Below are 26,980 nucleotides of genomic sequence, written 5' to 3' on the forward strand. Positions count from 1 at the left end.
GGAGAGAGGGAGAGGAGGAGATGGCTCTCTCCCAGGGCGCAGGAGAAGAGCCAGCGAAGATGGCAGAGGGGCTGGCCCCGTTCGGAACAAAGGAACTGGGGAGGGGGACAGGATTCCCAGGGGCAAGAACCCACGTGTCCGGGCCCTGACCCACCCAGAAGGGATGCTGTGTCTGGTGACCAGAGATGTCTAACCGCTGGCTTGTGAACTTGCTCTGGTGCTTTGGGCAACGCTGTCATCATTCCTGCGTAGCATGGGAGCTGCTGAGTGGCAAGTGACGTCGTCCACAATGGAGCCGTTTTCATCCCCTCTACCTCTTAGAGGAAAAAGCTGCTAAAAATACACCTGCCATCCCGGGCCCCTCTGCCTCGCCTCTGATAACAGTCGGCTCCAGAGACGGTGCCGCACTTGACGGAAGCGCATCATTTATAAGACATTAGCATTTCTCGTACTGACATTTCACTTCCATATTACAGGACTTACTGAGTCTTCTAAAAAAATTTAATAAAGTGCTGGGACTCTTGATTTTCCCACTGAGGGCTTTGCTGTCTAACGTTGGAAATGAAATCCACAACAGGACAACATCCTCGGGTTCTCGGGGACAGCTGGGCCCTGGCACCAGCCTGGGCGAGAGCAGGCAGGTCACCGGAGAGCGCACGCTTTGCTCTGCCATCCCTGAACTCCGTTAGTGCGGGCTTCAAGCCTCGTACTGAGGAAGACTTGTTCAGTTGCGTCTGCAAACCCAGCCCTCCCCTCTAGCTGGAGAACTGCCTCATTTCTCTGAAGCAGGAGAGACAGGTGTAGCCTCCAGACCCTCTCTGCTGCCCTCTGGGTGGGTCCCTGGCCTCCTGGAAACCCCTCTGGGCCCCAGGAACCGGCAGCTTCCTTCCAGTCACTCCTGAGCCCCTAAGAATCAACAGCTCGGCTGCTGCGGATAAGGCTCTTGGGAACAGGCCAGGAAGGATCCAGGACCAGCCTGCTCCAGGGAGAGCCGCGGAGATTAGGCCGACCCCGCACAGCCAGGGTGTGGGAAGTGAGTCATGTTTTGTGAGGGTGAGGGAAGAACCACAGAACAGAGAACAAGTGTGCGTGTGTGTGTTCGCACGCGTGTGCACACATGCATCCCAGTGAGTCAGTGTGCCCCTGCCCCATATGGCTTCTCCCGCCAACAAACGTGCTGTGCCCAGCCAGGCTCGCCCACCCCACAAAAGCCCGCGATCTGTCACCACTTTGGGAATGCAGGGTTAGGAAATGAGAAACAGGGTTCTTGTCCAAGAGAAATGTTTTTATTATTATTATTTTTCTCTCTTAATTGAATTCGCTGTTTCTTGCTCCTCACACACATCCTCTCTGGTGGGGAATTCAGGTTGGTGCAAAGCTCAGAGGAGACTGTGCCTGCCGAGGCCCTGGCCGACAGCATGGCCAACCTTGACCGGAGCCACTGTCCCCTATCTGGGCTTGCCTGTTCCATGCCCTGCACGTCCCCACTCCTGACCCCTGAGTCTGGCCCCCTTCCCCACCTCTGCCCGTCCCTGGGCATCTTCAGAAGGGCCAGGAGGGAGGGGGGCCTCCATAATGCAGAAGTGCCTGAGATGGTTCTTGAAATGCCCTCTTTGTTCCCCTTCTGCTAAGGCCACCTGATGCTTTCCCTCCTGCCACCTATACAGGACCCTTGCTGGGATGGCCATCAAAGAGCCTCAAGGAAAAATTCAGCAGCTGAGCCGTGCTGGAGGCCTGGGCTCATGCCCGGAGTCTCCCTGGCCTGTCCAGACCATTGCTGGCAAAAACGCTAGGCTGACGACACTGCCCAGCCTGTTGGGCTAACACTGTGGATGCTGCCTGCCCGTCGGCAAAAAAGACCCAGAGCCCCTTCCGTCCTCTTCTCCATCAAGCCCGTCCCCAGGGCCTGGCTCCCTGATGTCCAATGAGCCGCTTCTTGCCCTGACGACACCTAAGACAGTGAGGGTGACGGGGTGCTCTGGGGCGGCAGCCGGACTCGTGTTGCATATAAAAAGAAGGTGATGTACTAAACGTTGAAGAAGCCTGGTCCCCTGAAGTGATTCTTGCCGCCTGCCCTTCTTCCCCCTCGCCCTCCCACTGACCCTTTGCCGTAGGCCCTGGCAAGCCCAGTTACAACCAGGACTACTGTTGCCAGGTTGGGATTCTAGACAAAAACCCTATGACTCTTTTCTTGCTAGAAATTACCAATACAATCCTTAGTTCAACAGATATAGTTTTCCATATAGTTTATAAACATGAGAAGACCTACAGTCTGGTAGGGGAGTGGGGCGGGGCCTGTGCATCTGTGTGTATACATATGGAGAGGGTGTGTATATATATAAGTGGACAGAGTGATAAAACTGCACCTCGTGTCAGAACCTCACTGCACTTGATGCATTTCTGAATGTCAGCCTCTGATGATCTTTCCTTTGGTAACTGGTTCTTGGAGCCCAGCAGCTGGGCCTGGGTCTGCCAGGGTTGCCTGAGACATCAGGAATGAGAGGCGTTACCCCCGAGGGAGGGACTGAGGACTGGAGTGAGGGCAGGTTGACTCTGTGGCCTCAGGCAAGAGCCAAAATGCCACCTGCTCCTGGGCTCCCAGATGGCTGGGCCACCCAGCCTCCTGGGTGAGTCTCGTCTGTTCTCCTCTGAGTCCTGCTTCCTCCAGGTATGGCAGGGGCCCTTCAGACCTCTCCAATGACCGGGATTCCACAGAGCCCAGCTCCTGTGGCGCGCTGTCCCGTGTGGTCAATGAAGGATTCATTTTGCGTGCTTTAACCGCCTTGCTGGATGGATGCTGTCCGCGGGCGCTCGGCAGGGCCTGGCTGGGACAGCTGGGTGTGACGCGCTAATCCCGTCCCGCTTTGGGGCTGTACACTTTGGGTTTATAATCCACCGGGCAGGGCCCAGACAGCAGCCGAAGACTTTACCAGCCTCTGCCTGAAACCCAGCAGATCCTCCACTTGTTAAAAAAAAGAAAAGAGATTCTGTTCCTTGGTGGACACGTGGCAGTGCTGGGTGCAGGCTCCCCAGGTTCTCAGCGGAGAGTGACCACCAGCCCCAGTATCCAGGCCAGGAGGGAGGCTCCCAGAGAACTGCCCGAGGAGGCCTGCTGCACCCCGCTGGGGGCGCGGATGGGGGTCCTGCGGGCACACTTGCCCTTCCTCTTGGGCCGCGCCGTGGGCATGATGTCAAAGCTGAACTTGTGCTGGTAGTCAGGGGCGTAGTCCTGCAGCTCGTGGGCCTGCTTCCCGGTGCCCGCCTTGGACACCTGGTTGCGATTCCTGTGGCTGGTGCAGTTCTTGCCCGGCTTCCTGTAGCCTGGGCGGGAGCCGGGCAGGTGGCCATGCGGGTGGCCCTTGTCCCTGGCAGGGCCGCGGGGCGGGTAGTGCTCCTTGCGGGCGGCCCTGTCGGTGGTGGTGAGCGTGTGTGACTTGATCTGGTGCGGGGAGGCTGGCCCCGTGCAGTTCCGGAAGTCCTCGGCCCTCAGCAGCTTCAGGTCCTGGCCTTGCCGCGCCTCGGGGGACACGCAGGGGACGGCGGAGCTGGAGCCGCGGAATCTCCGCAGCCATTCCCACAGGGAGTGCGCCCGGCAGCCACAGTCCCAAGCATTCCCGTTGAGGCGGAGGAACTCCAGGGCTCCCAGGGGTGCCAGGCAGTCGCCCTGCAGCTCCGAGAGACTGTTGTTGAAGAGAAAGAGGGTGGTCAGCCTGCGGAGGTCGTGGAAAGCCTTGTGGTGGACCCACTGCAGCTGGTTCTCGTGCAGCAGCAGCCGGTCCAAGTTCACCAGCCCCCGGAACGTGTCCTGGCCCAGGCTCCAGAGCTTGTTGCCATGGAGAAACAGGTGGCTGAGGTTGACCAGGTCCACAAAGGTGTCGTCCTGCAGGTACTCGATGCGATTGTCCTGCAGGTAGAGGTACTGCAGGCTGTGCAGTCCGCCGAAGATGCCCGCCGGCAGCGCGCTGAGCCCGCACTTGTAGAGGTAGAGCGCGTGGAGCCTCACCAGGCCCTGGAAGGTCTCTGGCGCCAGCGTCCGCAGCTGCCGGTTGTCGCCGAGGTCCAGCTCCTCCAGGTGCACGAAGCCCTCGAAGGTGTTGGGGTCGATGAAGGTGATGTTGTTGGAGTAGATCCACAGGGTGACCATAGCGGGGCTGAAGTGGCCCTGCTGGAGGAGGGTGATGCGGTTGTTCTGCAGGAAGATGCGTTCGCTGTCCTCCGGGATGCCCTCGGGGATGGCGGCGAAGTTGTGCGCCTGGCAGCTGACCGTCATGGGTGCCGGGTAGCACACGCAGTCCCGCGGGCAGCCGCCGCCCAGGGGCAGCTCCCCGGCCAGCAGCAGCAGCAACAGTTGCACACAGCACCCTGGCGGGGGGAGAGAGAGCACAGCCAGGTCAGCGTCGGCCAGGGGAGGCGGGGACGGACGGGCTGCGGGGCTGGTGGGCGCGCCACCCGCCTCGCCCGGGCTCTGTCCTGGGCTGTGCCCAACTCGGTCTGGGATGGCAGCCCCCTGGGGGAGGCTCCTGCAGGGAGGAAGGCTGGGGTCGGGCCCAAGCGGGGCCCCCACCCGGCGTGAGATAACACTCTGGCTCTCCACCCCTGCGGGAGGGTTCTATCCCCCGGCCCGGGCTGCGAGGAGAGCTCGGGGCCGCGCTCCGGAAACGCTCCGTACGCTCAGTCCCGCCCCTAAACCCTAGCCCCGCCCCCAGGCTCGGCAGGCCGTGCTGGGGTGGGGGTCACAACCCATGGATACGGTGCCCAGGCTCCGGTTCCTGTCTCAGCTCTGTCACTTCCTCCCATAACAGCACATGGACAGGCAGTGATTCACACTCCTGGCCTAACAAAGTAAATACATGGAGGCCTGAAGAGTCCTTTTATGTATTCTTAATAACAAAGCATGCATGCAAGACACCAAAGTTCATCTCAAAAGATGTCTCATTTACGGTGCCTTCTGTCCTCAAATACGTCACAGCTCTCTGTGCCTCAGTTTCCTCATTTCTAAATAGTAGTAGTTTTTCCCTGAGGAGCCGTGAGGATGTGCTAAGGGGCCATGTGTGTGAAGGACTGGGGGAGACACCAGGGCTGCCTGGCTTTGGGGCCCCGAGGCACTGCCAGAGTGAGGCTGGCAGCCCCCCCCCCCATGGGGTCCATCTTCTGGCCCCTCTGGTCTCCGCACCTCACTCCCAGACTGGGTGCTCCCCGGCCATGGTTGCAGACCAGGCCTTGCCTCTCGACTGTCCGAAGCATTTCCTCTGTAGCTTCCCTCTAATTGGGCATTAATTAGGCATTCGTTAATGGATCCTTAAAATAATTTATTTTCGGATGTGTCCAGCCTGTGGTCGGATAATAGCCCCGTGCTCATTATCGGAGCAGCCTCATTATAGGCGATCATCATTACCTGCCTTTTTCCAGGGTCGCAGCTGCCCCAGGCTGCCTGGCAGGCGCCGGTGTGCAAGGACAGGCTCCAGGCCGGTAGACCCCCACCCCACGGGGCCGGGCAGCCATCGTCCCTGCCCGGCATTGGCCTCTTGCCTGTCCCTTCCAGCTTGTCCAGCCGGGCCTCTCGGGAGAAGCCGGGGCCTGGGGCAGCTCAGCTGATTCCTGCTGTCAGCTCTGCCCAAAGCATGTAGAAAGGACCAAGACTCCCGGCCACTCTCAGACCGGCCTGCTCCCAGCCTCACCCGGGCCACTAGGCCCTGCTCCCAGGCCTGCCGCCCGCCTAGCCTCCTGGCCAGTCCCGGGCAGGCTTAGCCACCACTGCCACCCCCTCATTCCTGGCAGAAACAGCATCGTAAATAAGTGACAGTTCCCAGCTGTTGGGAGTTATGGGCTCCCAGAGAGTGGCAGCTGCTTCCCGTCCCCCTGTAATCACCCGGCTTCCACCAAACGTTTCCAACATAAAAATCATCGCATATAATTTCGTTTTTGCATAATTGGGTTCGGTTGCGATTTCAGAGCAATTATGACCTCGGTGGTGGCGGCGGCGGTGGCGGTGACGGTGCAGCTGTGAGGACCTTTCCGGGCCGGGCCACGCTCCATGTGGTTCCTGCAGTGTCTTGAGCCATCTCGACCACTGGACAGCCCGCAGGCTAAGCCCAAGGCTGGTGCCCCCTCAGCCTCCGTTTCCCTTTCTATAACGTGGGTAGGAGATGATCGCTTTGCCAGCGTGCCCCACGGGGAGGCTTGGGTCTGACCTCCAGGCCCCCACTGCCCACCTCAGTCTGGCAGGGGGTCCCAGCTGTACAGGGGGAAGCAAGAGTGTGAGGGGCTAGGAGCCTGGACCCCCAAGCCCCAGCTGACTCTCAGGGAGCCTGCCAGGTGGCTTGAGCCTCCAAAAGCCAGGGGTGGGAGGAGGGCCCAACCCACACTGGCTGTAGCTTCCACAGAGACTGATACCCCTTTCCCGAAACTCTCTCGGCTGGCACTCCTCACCCCTGCCCAGGCTGCCGTCTCCCAGGAAGCTCGCCTCAGGGCAGCAGCCCTCCCCTTGCCATCTCGGGGGAGCCCAGGGTGCCCCTCCCAGCTCAAGGGCATGCACAGCGCTCACCGTGCTGAAGCGGACCAGGCCATGGCCATGAATTGGTGCTTGTGGGACCCACGGTGCCACACCAGACCCTGGGGGGTGGGTGCTGCAAAGAACAAGGCTTTCCCTGTCCTTAATGTCTGGCAGCGGAGAGACACTGACCGTGGGGGCAGGGGTAAGCTGTGGCAGGCTCAGCACTAATACCACTCGACATTTGTGCAGCTTACGAAGTTTACAAAGCGCTTCCGCTTGCGCTCCTCTGATCCTCAGCATTACTGTGCGGTGGAAGGGGGTTCTCCTGCCCCCTGACCTGGATCGGGGCACACAACCCTTCCACCTGCTATTGTGCTGTGTCTCCCTAAGGCCCCGGGCTGCGCTTCTCTAAAGTGTCCCCAGAGAAGCTGGGGGCCCCAAGGAGAGCCCTGATCTTCCTCAGACAGGTGCCCCAGGGAATGTCGGGGCATAGGGAAACCAGGCAGAGACCCCAGCTTGGGTGAAAAAAACAAATGCCCAACAATCTAAGCAGGGGCCGAGCAGCCAGCATGTGAACACACTTCGGCAGGTGTGTGGGGTAAAGGCAGGACCTAGGGCAGGAGCCCCCCATGTCCTTCCTATGAGAGGGGCCCAGAAGGAGGCAGGGACCCCAGCCAACCACTTGGAGCTGCTCTCCATCCATCAGTGCTGCCCAGATGCCGGGGATCCAGGCCAGGGAAGCTGCCCTTACACCAACCCTGCCTCCTTCCACTGGGCACTGGAGTGGGTCTCGGCTGCATCTGCTTCTCCACCCTGGAAGCTGGCCCCATCTCCAAGGCCCTGGACCAGCCCTCCCACCCAAACTCACCTGCCTCTGGCACCCCTGCCCGAGCCAGTGGGAGCTCTGGTCCTGTGCGTCACCCTGCCGGGGTTTCTTCCCAGGGAGGCTGGCACTTCGTTGCTGCAGCTCCTCCTGTGCCCCCTCTGTGTGCCAGTGGGAACCCCGACCCCGCTGATTGCCTGATTAACGTACTAACGGTGAAGCGGGTGTCTTTGCCGTGCACTTTACGATCGCCAGTTAGCAGCCCTGCTCCATGGAGGAGCCTTGCACCCCCTCCATCTGCCTCCTCAGCCCTCTCCTGGGTGGGACAGGGCTTGCTCTGCTTGAGGGGGCTGAAGACAGCAAGGCTGGGCCTCGTCCCCCCGTCCTCAGGCTCTCCTCCTCTCCTCCAGGGGCATGCACCTGACTGATGCTTGGCTACTCCCAAACCTCCTGGCTTCCCACACATCTGAGCTCACCTGAGGCTCCCCAGCCTCATTCATTCCTTCCTCCCTCCATTCAGCTCTTGCCCTGAGTCTTGCAGTGTCCAATGTGCTAGGTAGGGAGGAGCCCGGGGATGAACTGGGCAAGCCCTCACGGGTACATTAGCAGATAGGGGGGCCCCCAATCCCAGGCAGTCTGGTCAGCTGCTGGGGCCCAGAGTAGGCACCCAAGGGTGTGTGTGTAAGGGGAAGCTCAGGGAAGGTCCCTGCCGCCCCTGGGCCACCTCCTCCACGAAGCCTTCTGCTCCCCTGCTAGCACAGAGAATACACGGTAGAGATTGTGTTGTTTACATGTCCTCCTTCCTGCAAATCCCAAAACCCTTCACCTGCAGGGCAGGGACCTGTGGCAGAGGGGGTGAGTGGCTGGAGCATGGGCAGTGCCTCACCCCGTCTACTCAGCACCCCCCGATGTGCTTATGAATGGCTGTGTGGGGCTGGACCTGGCCGGATGGGTGGGAAGGGCATAAAAGGCAGAAGGGACAACATATGCAAGGCGCCGAGATGGGGAAACAGGCAGTGTGCCCTCACCTTACCCCAGACCCCTCTTCTCTCAGCCTCTGAGTAGCTAGAGCTCCCAAAGAAGCTGTAACACCAGCTCTGCGAGGCTGGGGAGACCCAGGCCTGGGAAGGCCAGAGAGGCCACCAGTGGGACCAGCACTGACAGGACCTCTGCTCCAGTCCCAGGCCAGACAGAGCGGCAGGGGTCCTGCAGCTTCCCCACCTTGGAATCAGGAGGGAGCTAACCGAGGAGGACTCAGTCCTAAAGAACACTCTGAGTTCTTTACATGGAATCCTCACACCACCGCGCCATCGCAGAGCTGAACTGAGGCACACGGCGGGGAAGAGGCTGGTGAGGCCACACGACTGGTGAAGAGGTTGACGGAACAGGCCTCACCCCCTGACTTCAAATCCAGGAGCTCCAAGTTGCCTGGGGCAGGCAGGGCATCCTCATGGGAGGGAGGGCTGCTCAGCCCTCCCTGGCCCCAAGATCTCAGACCTCCCCCTGACCACCTCTCCCCACGCCTGCGCAGGGACAGCCCCAGGGACTGGAATCCCCTGAAGGCCCCCAGGCAGGTCCGTGGGGCTCTGTGAGCCTCAGAGACTCGTCAGCCATGTGGCCAGTCCTTCTGGCTCTGCAGCCCACCCTCCCTCTGCACAGGGCCGGGCTCCCCCACCCTCCTGCCCCAGCCTCGCCAGCGGCTCTTCTCTGAGCCAATCAATGCTAACCAAATGGCTCTGCCGGTCAGATAACAGCCTTGGGCCAGGCCGGCTGCGCTCACAGAGCTACTGGCGCCCCAGGCCACTTGGCACCGTCCCTCCATGCCACACCCAAGCGCAGGCCGTTTCCTGTAGCATCCCCCCACCCCAGCCTGGCCCAGCCTGGAGAGGCTGGGCTTCCCTCCGCGGCCCCCACTGCAGATGCCTGGGATCCACCTGCCTCCTCTGGGTGTCCACCTGTCACACAGACTGTCTGAGGGTGAGCTGCTGCTCCCCCATTCCCCAAGCCTCCTCCCCACGCATCTTCGCATCTTCCGTCTCAGGTGAAGGCAGCGCCTTCATTCTGGACGCTCAGGCGAGACCCTCAGAGTCACACCAGCCCCTCTCTCTCACCTCATACCCAATCTGCTGGGAGTCCTGTGGGCTCAACTTCAGAATGCCCCCAGAATCCCCCCATGTCTCCCGGCCACCACCCCAGCCTGGGCCCCCAGCATCTCTCACCTGGCAATTGCCATAGTCTCCTGAGGGGTCCCCAGGCCCCCCCTTGCCTCTACATGTCTACTAACACAGCCGCGCACTTCTGAGTCAGAGCACGTGACCCCTCTGGTCAAACCCTCCTCGGCCCCGTTGTGCTCAGTAAAACCCTCCAGTCTTCCCCGGGGCCCTGGCCACAGCCCCCCTTCCCTGCCCTCCCTCCCCCTGCCTCTTCCGCCTCTTCTTCACATGCTGGGTGTGTCCTGCCTCCAGCCTTTGGCAGGCCCCCTCCTCCGGGAGCACTGCCGGGGATACGTGCCCCTGCCCTCGCCCCAGCATTCGGGTCTCTCCCAGGGCCACCTTCTCAGTCAGGCCCTCTCCAGCAGCCTATTTTAAATGGGCTCCTTCCCTCTTTTACTTTCCCCCTTAACACTCATCCTCTTCTAAATAAATTATTTCATTTATTTATTTATCTTGTTCCTTTTCTGTCCCCTCGCACTGAGTATCAGCTCCACAAGGACAGGGATTCTGTCTGGTGCGTTTCCTGCTGTGCCCCTGGGGCCTAGAATGGTGCCTGGAACATAGTAGGTGCTCAATAAACCTAGTGGCTCTTGTTAGTACTGAGGCCTCTGGGACATCAGGCTGGGCTTTGGCTCTCCGAGGCCCCTGGGCCATCCCAGAGGTGACAGATGGTGGGGAGAGCTCTGCAAGGGAAGCTCTGTCCAAGGGGCAGGTGACCAACATACCTTTGCCTGGGACTTGGGGCTTTCCCAGGACTTGGGACTTTCAGAGCTTAAACCGGTAAGTCCCAAACAAACCAGGACCAGTCAGTCACCCTGTCTGAGACCCAAACTGTGCCTCCCTTCCAAAAACCAAAATCTCTGGGCCCAGGAAGGGGAGGGGACACACAGGCAGGCACGAAGCATGAGGGTTCTCCAGACACCCATGCCGCGGGTCTACGGCCTGCAGCCCGGGAGGCAGGCCCGGCCTACACGGAGCCTGTGCGTGTGCGTGTGCATGGATCTGCGTACATGTCTGTGCACGCGTGCTACTGTGTGTGTGTTTAGCCGTGTGTGTATACGTGGCCACGCAGGCATGTGTATGCAGTCTCTGAGTGCACGCCCATGTATGCAAGCTCGTGTTTGTCTCTGGAGGCCACCAAGGGGGCTGGCAGCCTGGGCCCTTTCATCCTGCAGCATCCCTGAACTCCAGCCCAGAGAGGGGGCCTGGGTCTGTGATATCCCCATCTTATCTGGGCACTCACTCTGGCTTTGCCTTTAGCTCCCGCTCTCCTCCCGACACGCTCAATTATCTACCTACTCCAGGGTCACTCTCAGCTGGGAAGCAGGTGGCCTCTTACCGGAACAGCCCTTGGCTTTTATCTGCCGTGGCGAGCCCCCTGCACAGGCCTGGCCTTGATGCCGTGCTGACTGAGCTGCCGAGCTCTCGGAGGGGGGGCCTCACTGGAGCAACCGCAGGCTCCCCAGCTTTGCCAGCTGAGTCTGCCACCTCCTCACTGTGGGGTGCCCTCTGGGGGGGTGGGATGCTGGAGGCTGGTGCGAGCAGCTCTGTACCCCTGGACTGCCCAGCTTTGGGACCAGCCCCATTGGGAGCACATTTCAGCTGGGCAATCCGGGCAGCTCGCTAAACCTCCACGGTCTCAGTTTTTTAGTCCAGGAACTGGGAGGCAGAGCACCTGCTTTACTGGGTGTTGGAAGCACTCGGTGAGGCTGTGCCCCCGAACTCTAGCCCAGGGCAAGCTGAAGAAGAGGCATTCCCAAGGGTGATGATGGTGTTACTGGTCCTGCTATCAAAGGAGCTGCTGCTCGCCCCCTCGGGGCTCTACCCACCCCCGTACCCTGGCTTTCACCCCACCCACTCTGGTGCCCCCAGACCCCAGAGGCCTGGCACAGGGACCTGACAGGTCAGACACTGAGGCGGGGCTCAGACCCAGGTTCAAGTTCTTTCCCTACCAGGCCTTGGCTGCCCCCAGGACACAGCAGGTGGGGATGGGGTCTTGACCTCTCTGCTTCGCCCTTCCTCCCAGCCCATCCACCTCCCTCCGGAGCTGCCAGCTCTCTGCAGAATGCCCCAGGTACTTGGGCTCTACCTTCACCCTGGGAAGCCTCTCTGGGGCTCAGAAAATGTGTCCCGTGTTACTCAAATTTGCTCCCCGGTTTGCGGCCCCAGAATCTGGGCTGTGGCAGCCCCAGGCTGAGGGCCGAGGGCCTCTGGGAGCCGGTCCTTCCCAGGAGGTTTTGAGAAGGCTCTGCATCCTGCCTCCTCCCTCCAAACCTTGGAGCCTACGGCCCCTCCCTCAGAGCCGCAGCAAACCGTGGGCCCAGCTGCACACAGACAGGGTCGCTGAGGCTGGAGGGGTATCTTGGGTGCGTTTAGTGGGGCAGTCGAACCTCTGTGGGCATGGGACAGCCCCCAGGGGCAAGTGTCTATTGCCTGCCTGGGGTCACTGAGGGAACGTGAGGGAGAGAGAGTAGGGGTGGGGGTCTACCAAATCCCGAAGGCCCTGGCATTGGAGGACACAAAACAGGAGAGGGGACCCAGCCTGTGAGAAACAGGTGCACAACTCTCTTCCAGGAGCCCTTGTTCCTAGTTCTGGTACGGCCGCCCTTTCCTTGTTGTCAGCGAAAGGCGTCCAGAACTCACACCCGGGGCGTCGATCACCCCGTTCTGAATCTGTTCCCCACCTCCCTCATTCACGAGAGTTCGCTCTGTGCTTGCTGCTGCCACACTAAGATCCAGCTCCGCCCCTCATGGAGCCTGCACATTCTAGCAGGGAGATGATTAAGCAAAGGGACCACACAAGACCAAACGGACAAAGGGTGGTTGACACTGGGGATACAACGAGGGAGCTAAGACTGGGACAAATGGGAGCGCCTGGGGGGCTCAGTCGGGCCCCATGTTGGGCTCCCTGCTCACAGGAAGCCTGCTTCTCTCTTTCCTCCCCACTCACGCTCTTTCTTGCTATCTCTCCCTAGCAAATAAATAAATAAAATCTTAAAAAAAAAAAAAAAAGACTGAGACAAATGGGGGGAGGGGACTGACATTAGTCTGTGTACTCGTGAAGGGCCTCCCTGAGCAGCGACACCTGAGTTGAAACCTAAAGGAAAGGAAGGAGCCAAAGAACAGAAGGAATAGCAGGTGCAAAGGCCCTGGGACAGGACCAAACTTAGTATAGATGAGGGAAGAAGGGAAGGGCAGGAGATGCAGTCAGGAAGGCAGGAGGCAGGCTTTATAGGGACTTGAAAGCCTCAGTTGAAGAGTTTGGATCTAATTCTGGGTATAGTGAGCAGCCACGGAAAAGCCTGAAGTGGGAGCAATATGAAGGGATTTGGGGGGCTGCTACTAGAGCACAGATTGGGGGGAAGCTAAAGGAGGGGCAGGGCTATGGAGTCAGATAGCAGTGGACAGAATGAGAACTGTTTAGCATGTAGAATTGGCAGGATATAGAGGTGGACCAGTGTGAGGGATGGGGGTGGGAGGGACATGGGGTGGTTCCAGAAGAGGAAGGTACAGTGAGACTGGAGGAGCATGGGAAAGCAGGCATGGCGGCCGACAGGAGCGCCATCTAGGACACACGAAGTCTGCGGAGCCTTACAGAGATGTTTGACTAGTGGCAGCTGGATGTACGAAGCTGGATATGAAAAGCACACTTGGGGGTCGTGGGCATAGAGATGGTATTTAAAACTGTGGGAATCGGTGAGGTTACCTGTGAAGAGAAGGGATACAGGATCGAGGCCTCCAGCAACAAAGTTCTGGAATGTAAAGGAGAAGGAATGGTCAGTGATGTCAAAGGAAAACCATGGGGTGTGGTGTGACCAAAGCCAAGAGTGTTTCAAAAAGGAAGGTGGACTTGGCCATGATGAGGGCTGAGAGAGTTCACATGAGGATGGAGAAGTGCTGTTGTTTGGCAGCATGGAGGTAACTGGTGATGCCAGAAAGCTCATTTCTGGGAGAAAGGTGGTGGCAGAATGCATACCAGAAGGGGAGGAAGAGTGAATGGGGAGACAGCACTGGGTCAGTCAGGACAAGTTAGGGCATGCTAACGTAACAAGTGGCCCCAGGGTCTCAGTGGCTCACGACAGAGCTGGTTTCTTGCTCAGGGATCTGGGCGGAGAACACATCCTCCACCCAGAACCCTACCTGTCTCACGGCCGAGGCCATGGCCAATACCGGCTTTTGTTTCAAGCAGCACACAGCACTCCTTGTGTTTCATTGGTCAGAGTCAGTCCCATGGCCCAGCCTGTCCTCGACCAGACAGGGAAGAATCCGGGGTGGGGTGCTGGTATCAGGGAGCAGTGTCTGTGAGCACCCGGAGGCCGCTCATTCAGAACTTTGCTGTGAAGGAGGCAGAGAAACAGGGCAGCCCCTGGAGGGGCGTGGAGTCCTGGGAGGTTATTTGCTTTTTAAAGATGGAAGAAACTAGAGCTTGTTTGCATGCTTGTAGGCATGATTTGGGAGGAGGGAGAGGGAAAGAAACTGAAGCAGTAGGAGTGGGAGGGCCAAAGGAACAGGGACCCCAGAGCTCTGAAGGAACAGGAGGGACTCAGGTCTGTGCTAATGACAAGATGATGGACTTAGCCTCCCGGGTCTTCTTGTCTCCCTGAAGTAAAAGGGGGTCAGTAGCTGAGAGCAGACGTAGGGAGGAGGGCGGGAGTTTGAAGAGAAAGAAGACAGAATGAAGCTGGCATTCCATTTGGTGGGAAATCAAACTACCCCAGTCACATGAGAGGTTTGTGGGGGACAAGGAGGTAGGTGTTTGCAAACACAGGTTTCCAGTGCCCACTGCCCGGGCCCTGCCCAAGTCCTCCTCACTGCCCGCTGGACTGTGGGGCTCTCCGGCCCCTATGATGAAGTCTGCTCGCATCACTCCCCTGCTGACAGAGCGTGCATTAGCTCAGCAAACATTCGCTCCACCCCTTCCTCTGGGCCGGGCACCGTGCCAGGAGGGCTCTGGGGACAAAAGACCCAGTTCCTGGCTTCCACGAGCTCACAGTCTTCCCCAGATGCCTTCGGGATAGTATGCTGTGGACATGTGTCACTCCTCTTGGCCACCTAGCTGCTAAACCCTCTTCCTGTATTTGAGAGATCTCCCAATTTATGTAAATGAGTCCTTCCCTCCCTGTGGAAGCTGAAAAGGTCAAGCCCTCACTTTCCCATCCTTCCTTGAAGACCAGGCAAGGCAGGTAACCCAGACTTTGAACTAGGACTTAATGGGGCAATTAAGCTGTGACGGGAACATTGGAGGTGCAAGCTGGAAGTGCCTTTGTCTTTGTTTGGGGCATCGTTCCTGTCTGTGGAGCCCCCAACCCTTTGGGAGATTATGTGGGTTACCTTTAAGCAGATCTGCTTTTGATTTAAATCAGTCAAGGCTGGTGTGTCTGTTGCTTGCAAATAAGAAAGCTCACTGACGTGAGGTCCCTCCGGCGGGGCACAGCTTGCAAGCCCATCGGTGGTCTGGCTCTGTGCCCCTCATTTCTGCTCTTCCCCTCATCTCAGCTCAGGGGCTTCCTGCTCCCCTCTCTCTGTCTTCTTGGGGAAGCAGTTCTCCAAGTTCCCCGGGGAGGATCACCCCTTCCCCATTGCAGGTGATTCGGGAGGCAGGGCTATCAATCAAGTGGCCAGGCGCAACCAGTTAGACCGTCTCCTAGGAATTTCACCCTGAACCTGACGCCGAGTGACTCGGCTTGAGCCGATGGTGGGGCCATCCTGAGGACACTGCCTAATAATTCTTTCCACCCACACCCCCAGAGCCACCCTGGTTCTTGCTCTTCCCACACCTGGGTTGTTCAGCTTCTTCTTTGGGTTTCATCTGCTTTCTGCAGTGGCCCACCTAACACCCCGCTTCTTGGCTATCAAGATCCAGATTTCTTTCAGCTACCAGGTAGCCATATGCCCTAGAAGAGCTAGGCGCCTCTCCAGTAGATTAATAACCTCCTCCATTGCCACTGATCGGTTTAGATAGGAGCATGTGACTCCATTCTGACCAATGAGACACAAATAAAGTCACCTGAAGGACTTGGGGGTGGGGCAATGCTCTTCTTCCTTCTTTTGAAAAGGGACACAAAGAAAGGATGTTCTCTTTTCCTGCCTTAGAGTGTGGTTGGGGGAGGATGAACTGCCTGGTGCCGACACACTACCGTTTGGTGTTGAGGGGACCTAAAGGCCTAAAGGCCAAAGCCACTTTATCAAAGACTGAAAAGATGGAGAGAACCTGGATCATAATGGCCTTATTAAGCCAAGGGGTCAACCAATCCTGGGATCTCCAAACTACTTATAGGACATAATAATTCTTGTTATAGCCATTTTTTATTTGGGCTTATTTTAAGTTTTGTTTTTTTTTAATATTTTTTTATTTATTGTCAGAAAGAGAGAGAGAGAGAGAGAGAGAGAGAGGGCACACACACACAGGAGGAGCTGCAGGCTCCCCAATAAGCAGGGAGCCGGATATAGGACTCGATCCCAGGACTCTGGGATCATGACCTGAGCCCGAGGCAGATGCTTAAGCAACTGAGCCACCCAGGCGTCCCTGAAGCGGGTTTTCAATTACAGCCCCAAACATACCTTCCAATGGGTTCCTCTTTTGCTTAGTCAGTCAGAATAGATTTCTCTTGCTTACAACCAAAGAAGTCTAATTTATGTACGTGCAGGACTTGCCTCAGACAGGACCTGTCCCAGGAAGCCTCCCCAGACCCCTTCCCTCTGGGTTAGACCCCCTCGCCCTCCTCAGTCCTGCCTCCTTTCCAAGCACTCACGACTCTCCTAAAGTCACCTGCCTCCAACACCATAGTTGGGGCATTGCTGGGGCGCCCAGCTGGCGCGCAGAGCTCATCTATACCTGTCCGGAAAGTGAAGCAGTGAACGGATGATTTCGCTGATGTGACTTGAGCCCAAAGCAAAGAAACCAGGTGCTTTCCTTAGCTGAGTCGGCCTCGTTGTGGGTAGATGTGGAGATACAATAGGTTTCAGCAGCCAAAGGCCACCAGGTACCTCATGCCTACGAGGATAAAGAGTTTACGAGGCATTTTAGGCCTTGCCTCGCAGGTCTTTCTCTTTTGGCCCCTCGGCAGAGTCTGGCCACTTAAGACCCTACAGGGAATGCTTCAAATGTATTTGCGGTGGGGCGCCTGGGTGGCACAGCGGTTAGGCGTCTGCCTTCGGCTCAGGGTGTGATCCCGGCGTTCTGGGATTGAGTCCCACATCAGGTTCCTCCGCTATGAGCCTGCTTCTTCCTCTCCCACTCCCCCTGCTTGTGTTCCCTCTCTCGCTGGCTGTCTCTATCTCTGTCAAATAAAATAAATAAAATCTTAAAAAAAAAAAAAAAGAATACTTCTAAAAAAACAAAAACAAAACAAAAACAAAACAAATGTATTTGTGGTGTTCTGTGTCTTAATCTGAGCAGTGGACTCGGGGATGTTAGTTTTATTATTCTCTATACCTTAAACATACTATATTTTGATGCATGCATTTAATATTTCATAAGGGAAATGAGTCATGGAGGGAAAAAGACACCTTGCAGAGTCTAGCTAAGAACCTCAGGTCCCAGGCCTTGACTTGCCTCCTGCTCGCTGCTGCCCTGAGCCCTGCACTTTCCCCAGGGGCCAGCCAGCAACACATGCCAGCTCTGACCCCAGGCCTGGGGGCTTTCACCCTGGCACGAGCGGCATGGGCTTTCCCCGTGTGGTCCCCAAACCCTATGTTCCCCCGTAAGGTTTTTCTTTAAAGTCACTCTTCGTCATTTATTTTAATTCTGAAATAATAATTGCCAATTGTGGAAACCATGGAAAGTAGAGAAGGGAAAAGGAAGAAAAATCATCACAATCCCATTACCCTTGACAACCACCGACAGTGTCTTGCTGCGCTTTCTCTCTGTACTTCCTTCATTTATGTAGGGATATATAAAATTTAAATAAAAATTTTATTTAAAGCAATAAAATTAGGATCGTGCTGTATCTGAGCTCGGTATCCTGCGTCTTCTGCTTAACTTAGACCATCTGTCCATTCAGCAGCCCTCCAGGTGCCTTCTCTGTGAGGCCCTATAGTAAGGCGGCTGGGCAGGCAGTGACCCCGCCCCCTGGAGAGTGCAGTCTGAAACACATACTCATCAAATGGTCACATCCAGATATAATCACACCCTGAAAAGAGGAGCCCGTAGAAAGAGACCCGAGTAGCTATGAGGAATGTGCGGGCTCCCCTTGGCAGTGAGAGTGGGAAGGCTGGCAGAGTTTGAAGACTGAGAAGAACTCCACTGGGAGGGTGGGGGGTGGGGTTCCAGGCAGAGAGAACAGCATGTGCTGAGGGCCTGGGCCAGAGGAAACAGGCAGTGAAGTAACAGAGATTGTGTAGAGATTGCAGAGTGTCCTTCTGTACGGACAGACCATAATTTATTTATCTCTGGAATATTTTGATTGTTTCTCATTTTTCACTGTTATAAATTATCACGGCAAAATGGGTAATATTAGTTGCCCCCCGGGAGGACTATGAGAAGCTCAGGGACTAGGGAAAGGGGAACGTCACTGCATACCTGACATCATACGTGTGGTTTATTGCCACGTAAATGTTCTTATTCTTTCAAGAGTCAGCGGGGCACCTGAGTGGCTCAGTCAGTTAAGCGTCTGTCTTGGGCTCAGGTCATGATCCCAGGGTCCTGGAATCGAGCCCCATGTCGGGCTCCCTGCTCAGCGGGAGCAGAGTTATCTGTGTCTCTCTCTCTCAAATAAATAAATAAATAAAATTTTCCAAAAAAAAAAAAAAAGAGTCGGCTAAACCAAACAATGTTGGAATGAACATCTTCCAGAAAGTTTAGCTCACAGAGCCTTAAGTTCAATACCCAGAAGATCACCAGCCATAGGGACTTTCCAGAGACCCCACTCTTCCCCGTCTGCCTTCCCAACTAGACTGAGCTACTCAAAAGAGCCAAGAGCTGTGTGTGTCATATGGAGAGATCTCTGGGGCGGGGAAGCAAAGGCGATGAATGTGTGTTGAATCCCTCCCATGTGTCAGACCCATCCATAACCGGGGGTATCATATAACACTCATTGAATGTTCCAAAAAAAAAGTATTACGAAAGTATTACTATCCCCATTTTACGGTTGAGAAAAATAAGGCTCAATAAAAGGTGGAGATTCACCCAAGATGGGGGAGCCAGGATTCAAACCAAGACCTCTCTCTCTCTTTTTTAAAAAAGATTTATTTATTTATCTATTTATTTATTTATTTGAGGGGGGGGCATGAGCAGGGGGAGGGACAGAGGGAGAGGGAGAAGCAGACTCCCTACTGAGCACGGAGCCCAGTGTGAGGCTGTATCCCACCTGAGATCATGACCTGAGCCAAAATCAAGAGTCAGGCGCTTAACCGACTGAGCCACCAGACGCCCCTAGACCTCTCTTTTGAGGCCACAGCTCTCTCACAGGCCCTCCCCAAGCCTCTCCTCCACAGGCCCCCCAACAGGCATCTCCCCTACCTCCCACGAACTGTGTCCTTGCTCCCTTGCCAATAACTTCATTCCTGCCTCTGTCTTCCTTATTTATTTTCTCTCCTGGTGCCTCACACCCGTGAGGCTGGGGAAATGGACAAGGCAGCTGGGGAAGGAAGTGGAAATTCTGTGTAATACCATCGTCTGTATCACAAAACTTGTCTTAAGTGCCAGCCCCAGGGATTTGCTGGAGTTGGTACGACAGAGGTGGGGCTGAAGGTCAGATTAAATTGGACTAGTAACCCCAGGGGGATACTTGAAAGAGGTTGCTAAAGAAAGCCTTTCCGGCAGGAATGCGAGCGGCGGGCAGCATGCTGGCCAGCCGGCCAGGTCAAGCCTGCTTAACAGGGCTTGGTGGTGACAGGCTTGGGTTCACACGTCCTCCCCCGGAAACCTGAAATCTTGCCTTTTCCCCCCAATAATGAGTTGGTATAAAAATGGATCTTGAATAAAACTGTCTGCAGTTTTCAAATTTCAAACCGCATTAGTCAAAATATATCAGATTTCCGTGTACTGACTTACCACCTGCTCAAAATCTGATCCTTTTTCAGCTGGAATGTATTGAAATATGAATCACCTCTCCTGAGAGGAAAAAGGGAAAAGCAGCAGAGGGAAGGCCCTTTGAAAATGTGCCGGGGGGGGGGGGGGCGGGGACTGCAATCCGGTGCTGCTTCGGGCTCCCCCAGCCTTCCCTCAGTAATGGGTGCTGGGTGGTCCCAGCCGCTCAGCCACTTCCCTGTGGAACCTTGTTTCTTGCTCAAAGTCCTCGGCTCTGGGCGGTCTATGCTGCCCAATGCACAACATGATCGTCTCAAGTCCTCCAACCTTTAAGGAGCGCCAGCTATGTGCTGGGAGCACAGGTGTACCGGGGCGGCCGTTCTGCATTCATATCGCCGAATCCAACGGCGACTTCGTTGTCACTCCCTCATGCATTCACCCTCTTAGCAGCACTGGACACAGTTGGCCCTCCCTTCAGGAAACACTTCCTTCTCTTCAGAGACAGCACTCTGCCTTTTCTTCTACCTGCCTGGCTGCTCTCCTTGGGCGGCTCTGCTGGCCGTTCCTCCTCTGCCTGATCTCTGCATATCCCGATGCCCCAGGGCTCAGCACTTGGACCATCCATCTTCCACAGCCACACCTGTCCCTAGCATCTATCAGGGATGCTCAGGTTTTCAGTACAATCTCCATGGGGCAGAGGACCAGATATGTGTCTCATTCCTGAACTCCAGACCAGCCCACCCGACACTGCCACGTGGCTATCTGACCAGCAGCCCCACTCGACGTGCCCTAAAGGCGTTTCTCAAGCAAAGGCTTCCCCATCTTAGTAACTGACAACTCCATCCTTTCCGTTGCTCAAGGGGAAGATGTAGACAGCATTCCATATTCCTCCTTTTCCCCTGTTCTCTTTCCCTTTAATCCATCAAGTCCTGTGGGCTCTACCCTTTAAATAGATCCCAGATCTGTCCACATCACTCTGCCCCCACTGCAGGCACCCCGTCCCAAGCCGCTGTCCTCCCCGCCCCCCCGGGACCGCTGCAGTGGTTTCGCTAACTGGTCTCCCTGCTTTTGCTTCAGCTCTGTCACCACCCACGGCCCACACCACAGCCACGAGGATCTTCTAAAACAGAAAGAGCTATCAGGTTACTTTCCTGCTTGAAATCTCCCAGTGGCTTTCCATTGCACCAAACAGAATGTAAACTCCCTACCAACCCACAGTGTTCCTCCTGACCGGCCCCCGCCACTTCTCCAACCCCACCCTGCACAATTCCCCCCATCCCTGGCTGCACTAGCCTTCCTGTTCCTAGACCCCGGCAAGCTCAGTCTTTTGTTCTGTTGTTTTATGGTAAAATACACGCACCCTAAAATGTACCGTCTTCACCATTTTAAAGGGTACAATTCTGTGACATTTAGTACATTCACAATGTTGTGCAAACATCACCACTTTCGAGTTCTAGAACATTTGCATCATCCCAAAGAGAAATCCCATACCCATTAGCAGTCATTCCCCATTCTTCCTCCCCCCGGCCCTGTCCCTGTGGATTTACCCATGCTGGATAGTCCATAGGGACGGAGTGATACAATGTGTCTGTCTGGGAGTTTTCGCACTGACTGAACACTCTGCCCCCAGCCCTTGCAGGACCACCTCCTTCTTAGCATTCAGGCCTCAGCTCAAGCATCGCCTCTCTGTCTAAAGCAGCTGCCCCAACCAGCCCTAGTCGCTCTTGATTACATAAGTACCCTGCTCTAGTTCCCTCTTAGCACTTAGCACTAACAGTATCTTGTTTAATTATTTGTTTACATGTTTATTTTCTTCCCCCTTGTCTGCTTATTCCCTAGGATGTCCACAGCCTCCAGGAGGCACTGGCTCGCCGGGCGATGACTGGTGGACTGAGTGAACACGCGTGCTCCCAGCGCTGGGATGGCGTGTCCACGATACTATGGAAACACGGAGGAGGAAGAAAGCAAGGCGCGCTGCCTGGAGTGGAGTCCCGGCGGGACGCAGCCTCCAAGGGCATTCAAGGGGGAAGGGGCAGACATTCTGGTGGGAGGAACTGCACGGTCAAAGGCCTGGAGGCATAGGAGAGCGTGTCCAGTGTGGTGTCTCCTCTAGTTTGCGATGTGTCCCGATTGTTCCCCAGCCTCCCACAGAGAGGACAGAGCGTGGGGCTGGGCACCGGTTCTCATACACAATGCAAGGGACTGGCAGGAGAGAAAGGACAGAGTCTTTTTCATTGGTTTCTCCCACCCTGGTTCCAGCATGTGTTGCACACCCCTACGGACACAAAGAGAAACAGGCTTGTTCCAAGTTTTCTGATTTTGGGGTCATCATTAAGAGATGCAAAGGGGCCCCCGGCTGGCTCAGTCAGGAGAGCATGTGACGCTTAATCTTGGGGTTGTGAGTCTGAGCCACGCTCTGAGTGTAGAGATTCCTTAAAAATAAATATTCTTTTTAAAAGAGAGAGCGAGAGATGGGAAGGCGGGACAGCATAACGAGGTAGATAGGGTACAGACAACTGTCAGCTGTGCTTTGAGGGCAGGGGGCCTCCCAGGAGGGAGGAGGAGCTCGGATGGACCTGCAGCCCCCACCCGGGCCCTCTTCACTGGCCTCACCTTCCGGGACCAAGCCACCGGCCCCTCTGGCTCCTGGGCTGTCTGTAAGCCCTGTGTCTTTTATTTCTCCTGATCGAATCAGGCCTGGCTGACCCAGGCCCCGTGGCTCTGGGAGTCCAGCTGAGCTCCCAGGAGAGGTCCCTCCCCAAAGCCAGGAGGCTCAGGAAGGCAAATTCAATCGTGTGCAAGGCAGGAGCCATTAACCTGTCTGTGGACTTCGGTGCCCCACCCCCTCCCCCTCTGCCAGATTCCAGCCTCCCACCATCCCAAGGGCCCCCTGCTGCCCCTGGGCTGTTCCAGCCTCCTCTGTCCTTCAGTGCCCCAGAGTTCTCATCGCTCCCGCCTCTAGGGTCAGAGTGGGTTTTGAGCTGAGAAGGAAAGCGAGTCCATGCGGAATTCGCCCTCCTCAGAGGCAAGCCAGGCTCTGGGCCCTTCCAATCCCTCGAACTTCTGGGTGCAATCTGCCCTGAAAAGTCCTAAATGGGGAAGAGGCCCTGGAAGCAGGCGGGGCCATCTGAGCAGAGCACGTTGAGGTCTCGAATCCCTATGCCTAGTCTGTGATAGAGAGCTGTGCTGTCCCGCGCACTGGCTGCTACCCACGTGTGGCTTCCGAACGCTTGAAATGTGGCTATCTCAAAGGCCTAGTACAAGAAAGGGTGCTTGCTATATTGATTACATGTTGAAATGATAATACTTTGACTATATTGGCTTAAATAAATAAAAATATTTTAAATGAATTTCACTTGTTGCTTTTTACTTTTTTCATGTAGCTACTAGAAAATTTAAAGTACCTGTCACTCCCATTTCTACTGGACAGAACTGCTCTCAAGTGGTGGGCACGGGCTCTGGGTGGGCACATCTCCTTGGCTCCCCAAACTCCTTGCCCTTAGGGGAGGGGAGAAACAGGAACAGGGCCAGAGCAGGATCCTCCAAAGGGTGGTGCTGCTTGGAGGAAACCAGTCCTGATACCCACTCAAAGGGCTCCCCTAAGCGAGCACAGCTGGTGCCCCAGCGAAGGCTGGCTGGAGAGGTCCCAGAGGGAGGCCCCAGGAAGGGGCGTGGCCTGGGGCAGAAAGCAGGGGCGGCCTTTGCGGGCATTCACCGTCCCTCTATCACAGCACAGCTTGAGCACCTAGCTGGGGCCACTGCTCAACGCAGCTGTGGACAGGACAGACCCAGAGGCTACCTTGGGGTGGCTCACGCTGTCCCGGGGCAGCAGGCCCACAGCAGGTCCCTGTGCCCCCCAGGAGGAGAGGCAGCAGCAGGGGTGCCCCAGGAGGTGGCTCTGAGCAGAGAGCAAACAGAACTCTCTGGGAAGTTTGGCACTGCCGATCTCCAAGCTGGAATGCCACAGGCCTGAGAAGGGAAAGAGGAGGGAGAAAGAGAGAAGAGGAAGAAAAAATAAAGGAAGAGGGAAGAAAGGAGAACCGAGAGAGACAGCCTGGTGCCCCTGGAGGGTGAGGCTCCAGTGCCTAGAACCGATGAGGCTGCGCGGGAAGGTGTGAGTGGTGGTGAAAGGATGCCCAGAACAGGGCCGAGGAAGCTGACTGGAGGTTTCTGCATGGGAACGGGGAAGGGGGGGGCGGGGTAGGAGGCCGCCCAGGGTAACACGTTCTCGCTAAAACTGGGAGCTGTGGGTGGCACCACGTGGGGACAAGCCGGGGGCTTGATGGAGAAGGAGGGGCTGTGATGGGACTGCTGGGCAGGCTGGGCTGGGGAAACTGGTCTCAGGGTGGTCTCTCCTCCACGCCCTCCAGGGGCCCTCTGACGGGCTACCGCTGTGTTCACCATGGAGGAGGGAGGCAGGTTGGGAGCACTTCAGAGGAGTTCTAGCTGACCCTCCCAGGGACTCAGGGCAGGGCTGGCCTGGGGCCTCTCCTGGCGAAGACCCCTGGCCTCTCTGTGCCCCTAGCCCCGGCCTCATTCACACGTGCCACTGTGGAGGACGGTGGCTTCTCTCTTCCCCCGACCCCAGAAAGGGATGACTTGCTTGCTTTCCGGCTTCAAAGCCCACAGTACCCTTTTAGGCTCTCCACTAAAGCTCCCGCTTCCTGCTCCAGAACAGAGCAGGCTCGGTTTCCACAGCCAGGAGGAGGAACAAATCAGGAGCACCTCCAGAGCTAATGAATGATCTGAGCCTTCGGCTCAGGTCAGCAGTCCCCCACCAGCCTCCCTGGCCCTCTGTGATGGCTCATTATTCCAGTATTCCCAGGAGACAGGCAGAATTTTCCCCAACATTGCCTAATTACATTCCAGCTCTACGTGATACGGTGACATGTGTCCCAGGCACACACAATTCCCAATAAGACTGGGAGAGGAGTGTCCCGGCGGACGGTGTGAACGGGGATGTTTTAACCCCGAAGCGTGCACTGAGAGCCCTTACCGGGGAAGGCCCCAGAATGACACCCTCCTCTGGGTCAAGAGCATGCCCAGGCCTGGGTGACTGATAGAGCTAGCCCTGAGGCCACAGAGGGCCAGGGAGGAGAGACTTCAAAGGGAGGACAGCTTGGGGGAAGGATGTGTGTTTCCTTGAGAGCCTGCAAAATGCTCCTGAGATTCCTTATCAGAACCACATTCCATCTTAATGCAAGGCGCCCTTGGATTGATTCCTTCCCCATGCCAAGTAGAGCCTCTCAGCATGTTCCCAGCCTGGGAGAGTCCCCAAGATGGGGGAGGACAGGCTGTCTTCTGGGGTCATGTGTGGCCCTGAGCTTCAGGGACTGTCCACACCCACTCCCAGAGGCATGGGACACTGAATTGGGTATGGAAGCTCCTGGAGGACCGAGCAGGCTCCCAGCCCCTGTTCCACCACTCAGGATGTGAGTCGGAGCCTCTGCAGGTCCCCGGCTCACAATCTTAGCTGGTCTCAGCTCTGTGGCCACCTCAGCATCATGCACGTGGCCTTCACAGCTTCCTGTCCTGATCCCCAACATGGCCATTCCAAACCTTCCCCTCGCTCCTTGAATCCCTACCCTTGGCCTCTGGGCCTGACGCCTCACCTTCACAGCACCCTCACACATCCAGCCTCAGAGCTAAAGGCCTCGGGCCTTCTGCCTGAGCCTGGCTCTGGCCCGGCCCTCTTACCTTTCTCCATGCCAAGGTTTCAATTCAAATGCCCACAGGGGCCAAGCAGGAAACAGAAAAGGGCAGAGATGGGCAGGTGGCAACCTAGAAGCCAGGCCCACCCAGAGGGCCCCAGGCTCTAGCCACTGTTGCCCCCGGAGAAGGGAGGCCCTGGGTTATCAGGACTTCTGATTTTGCCAGAGGCTGGGAATCAGGATTTTTGCATGCACTGATTGGCAGCAAACAAAACAAAAAGAGAAAACACTGTGTGGGCCAACACAATTCCTGCAGCCTGATCTCAGACAGGCTTTCTGACAGCTGCCTCCCTGGGTGGTGTGCCCCCAATCCCGGAATCTTCAGTCCCCACCCCTACTGCTCCCTCTCTGCCTACACACCGCTCAGCTCTCTCCCACTGAAACAACAAACACTTGCCCAACCACAATCTCCTGCAGCTACCGCCTCCTTCATCCCAGGCAAGAGCCTTGAAAGGTCTGCCTCAGTGCAGTGGGCCCCCTTCCTCTCTTGTCTCTCTCTTCAAGCCCCCACACCTGGGATTCCACCCCTTCTCACAGTCCAGCTCCCACTGTGTGCCCAAATCCAACAGTTTCCATCCCCGGCTTGCCTCTACTGACCCTGGGCACAGAGCAGCCCTTCAAATCTCCTCCCACCGGATTTCCTCGGCACAGCTCTCTCCTGGGTGCACCCCAGCTTGGGTCTACTGTGGACATTCCTTCTCAGCCCCTGTCATGGGCACCTCATCCCTTTCTCATTTGACCCACTGTCCCAGGGGCCACTATGACCCCGGCAACTTAAATCCGCGCTTGGCTCTCTCTGGGCTCCAACTCTGAATCTCCCACGCTTCCCTGGACACGTTCCCCAGATCTCCCAGACTCTTCCAACTTAGCATTCATGAAACGAACATCACCCTCCAAGCCTCCTCCCCTCCTCCTGGGTCACCTTCTTGGGGATCACTACCTTCTCAGTTTGCAGATCACCCGGACTCTGCATGCTCCTTCTCCCTTGGGTCCCATTCACCAGGTCTTACGGTCTCCGTCTGCCTCCGCCACTCTCTCCTGATGGTACCGCTGCCTCTGGCTAATCTGTCTTCACCCTTGCCCTGCTCTGTCTTCTCCATCTGAAGAGTTTTTCTTAAAACTTGGCTCTGACTCTACACTCTGAATGTTTGTGACCCTTCTTTCAGGAAGATGTCTAACTAACTCATCGCCTCATGCCCTGGGTCCTAAGCCCACGTGCCCCTCCATCATGAGCCCAGCCATGTCAGCCTGCTGCAGTCTCTCTCTCTCTCTCTTTTTTTTTAGAGAGGGAGAGAGATGGCAGGGAGGGGCAGAGAAAGACAGAGAATCTTAAGGGGAGCCTGACGGGGGGCTCGATCTCATGATCCTGAGATCATGACCTGAGCCAAAATCAGAGTCAGACGCTGAACCGACTGAGCCACCCAGGCGCCCCTGCTGCAGTGCCTTGCACACGCAATGTCCTCTTCCATCTGTAGGCCTTGGGTCATGCTTGGGTCCCTCTGCCTGGGATGTCCCTCCTTCCTTCTCTGGCCTGCTAATTCTCACCTGTTCTTCAAACTTGGCACAGGCCAGGGGGGATTCTCCCCACTTTGTGCTTCCCTAGATCACTGTGTTCATTCACCAGGGCCTCATAATTGTCAGTGTGCATGTAGGTATACTGTTGTGTGAAAGACTGAATATAAAAACGGCAGTGCCAGACCACATATATAAGCAGAACTCTGACCCCCAGTCTACAGTAACAAGCCCCAGAAACCATACTGTTATCTGTCA

The 26,980-nt window shown here is 56.5% G+C and overlaps 1 protein-coding gene across 1 annotated transcript in view; it reads right to left on the bottom strand.

Moving 5' to 3' along the window:
• Positions 1-1,273: 1,273 nt before the first annotated feature.
• Positions 1,274-26,980, bottom strand: part of RTN4RL1 (reticulon 4 receptor like 1) — a 67,307-nt gene continuing 41,600 nt past the window's right edge. The window contains exon 2 of the mRNA XM_048223199.2: positions 1,274-4,362. Within this exon, the coding sequence (XP_048079156.1) occupies positions 3,038-4,362 (1,325 nt within the window). The 3' untranslated portion in view covers positions 1,274-3,037. The remainder of the gene's footprint in view (positions 4,363-26,980) is intronic.

Source organism: Ursus arctos, unplaced genomic scaffold, assembly GCF_023065955.2.
Source record: "Ursus arctos isolate Adak ecotype North America unplaced genomic scaffold, UrsArc2.0 scaffold_24, whole genome shotgun sequence".
Taxonomy (NCBI): domain Eukaryota; kingdom Metazoa; phylum Chordata; class Mammalia; order Carnivora; family Ursidae; genus Ursus; species Ursus arctos.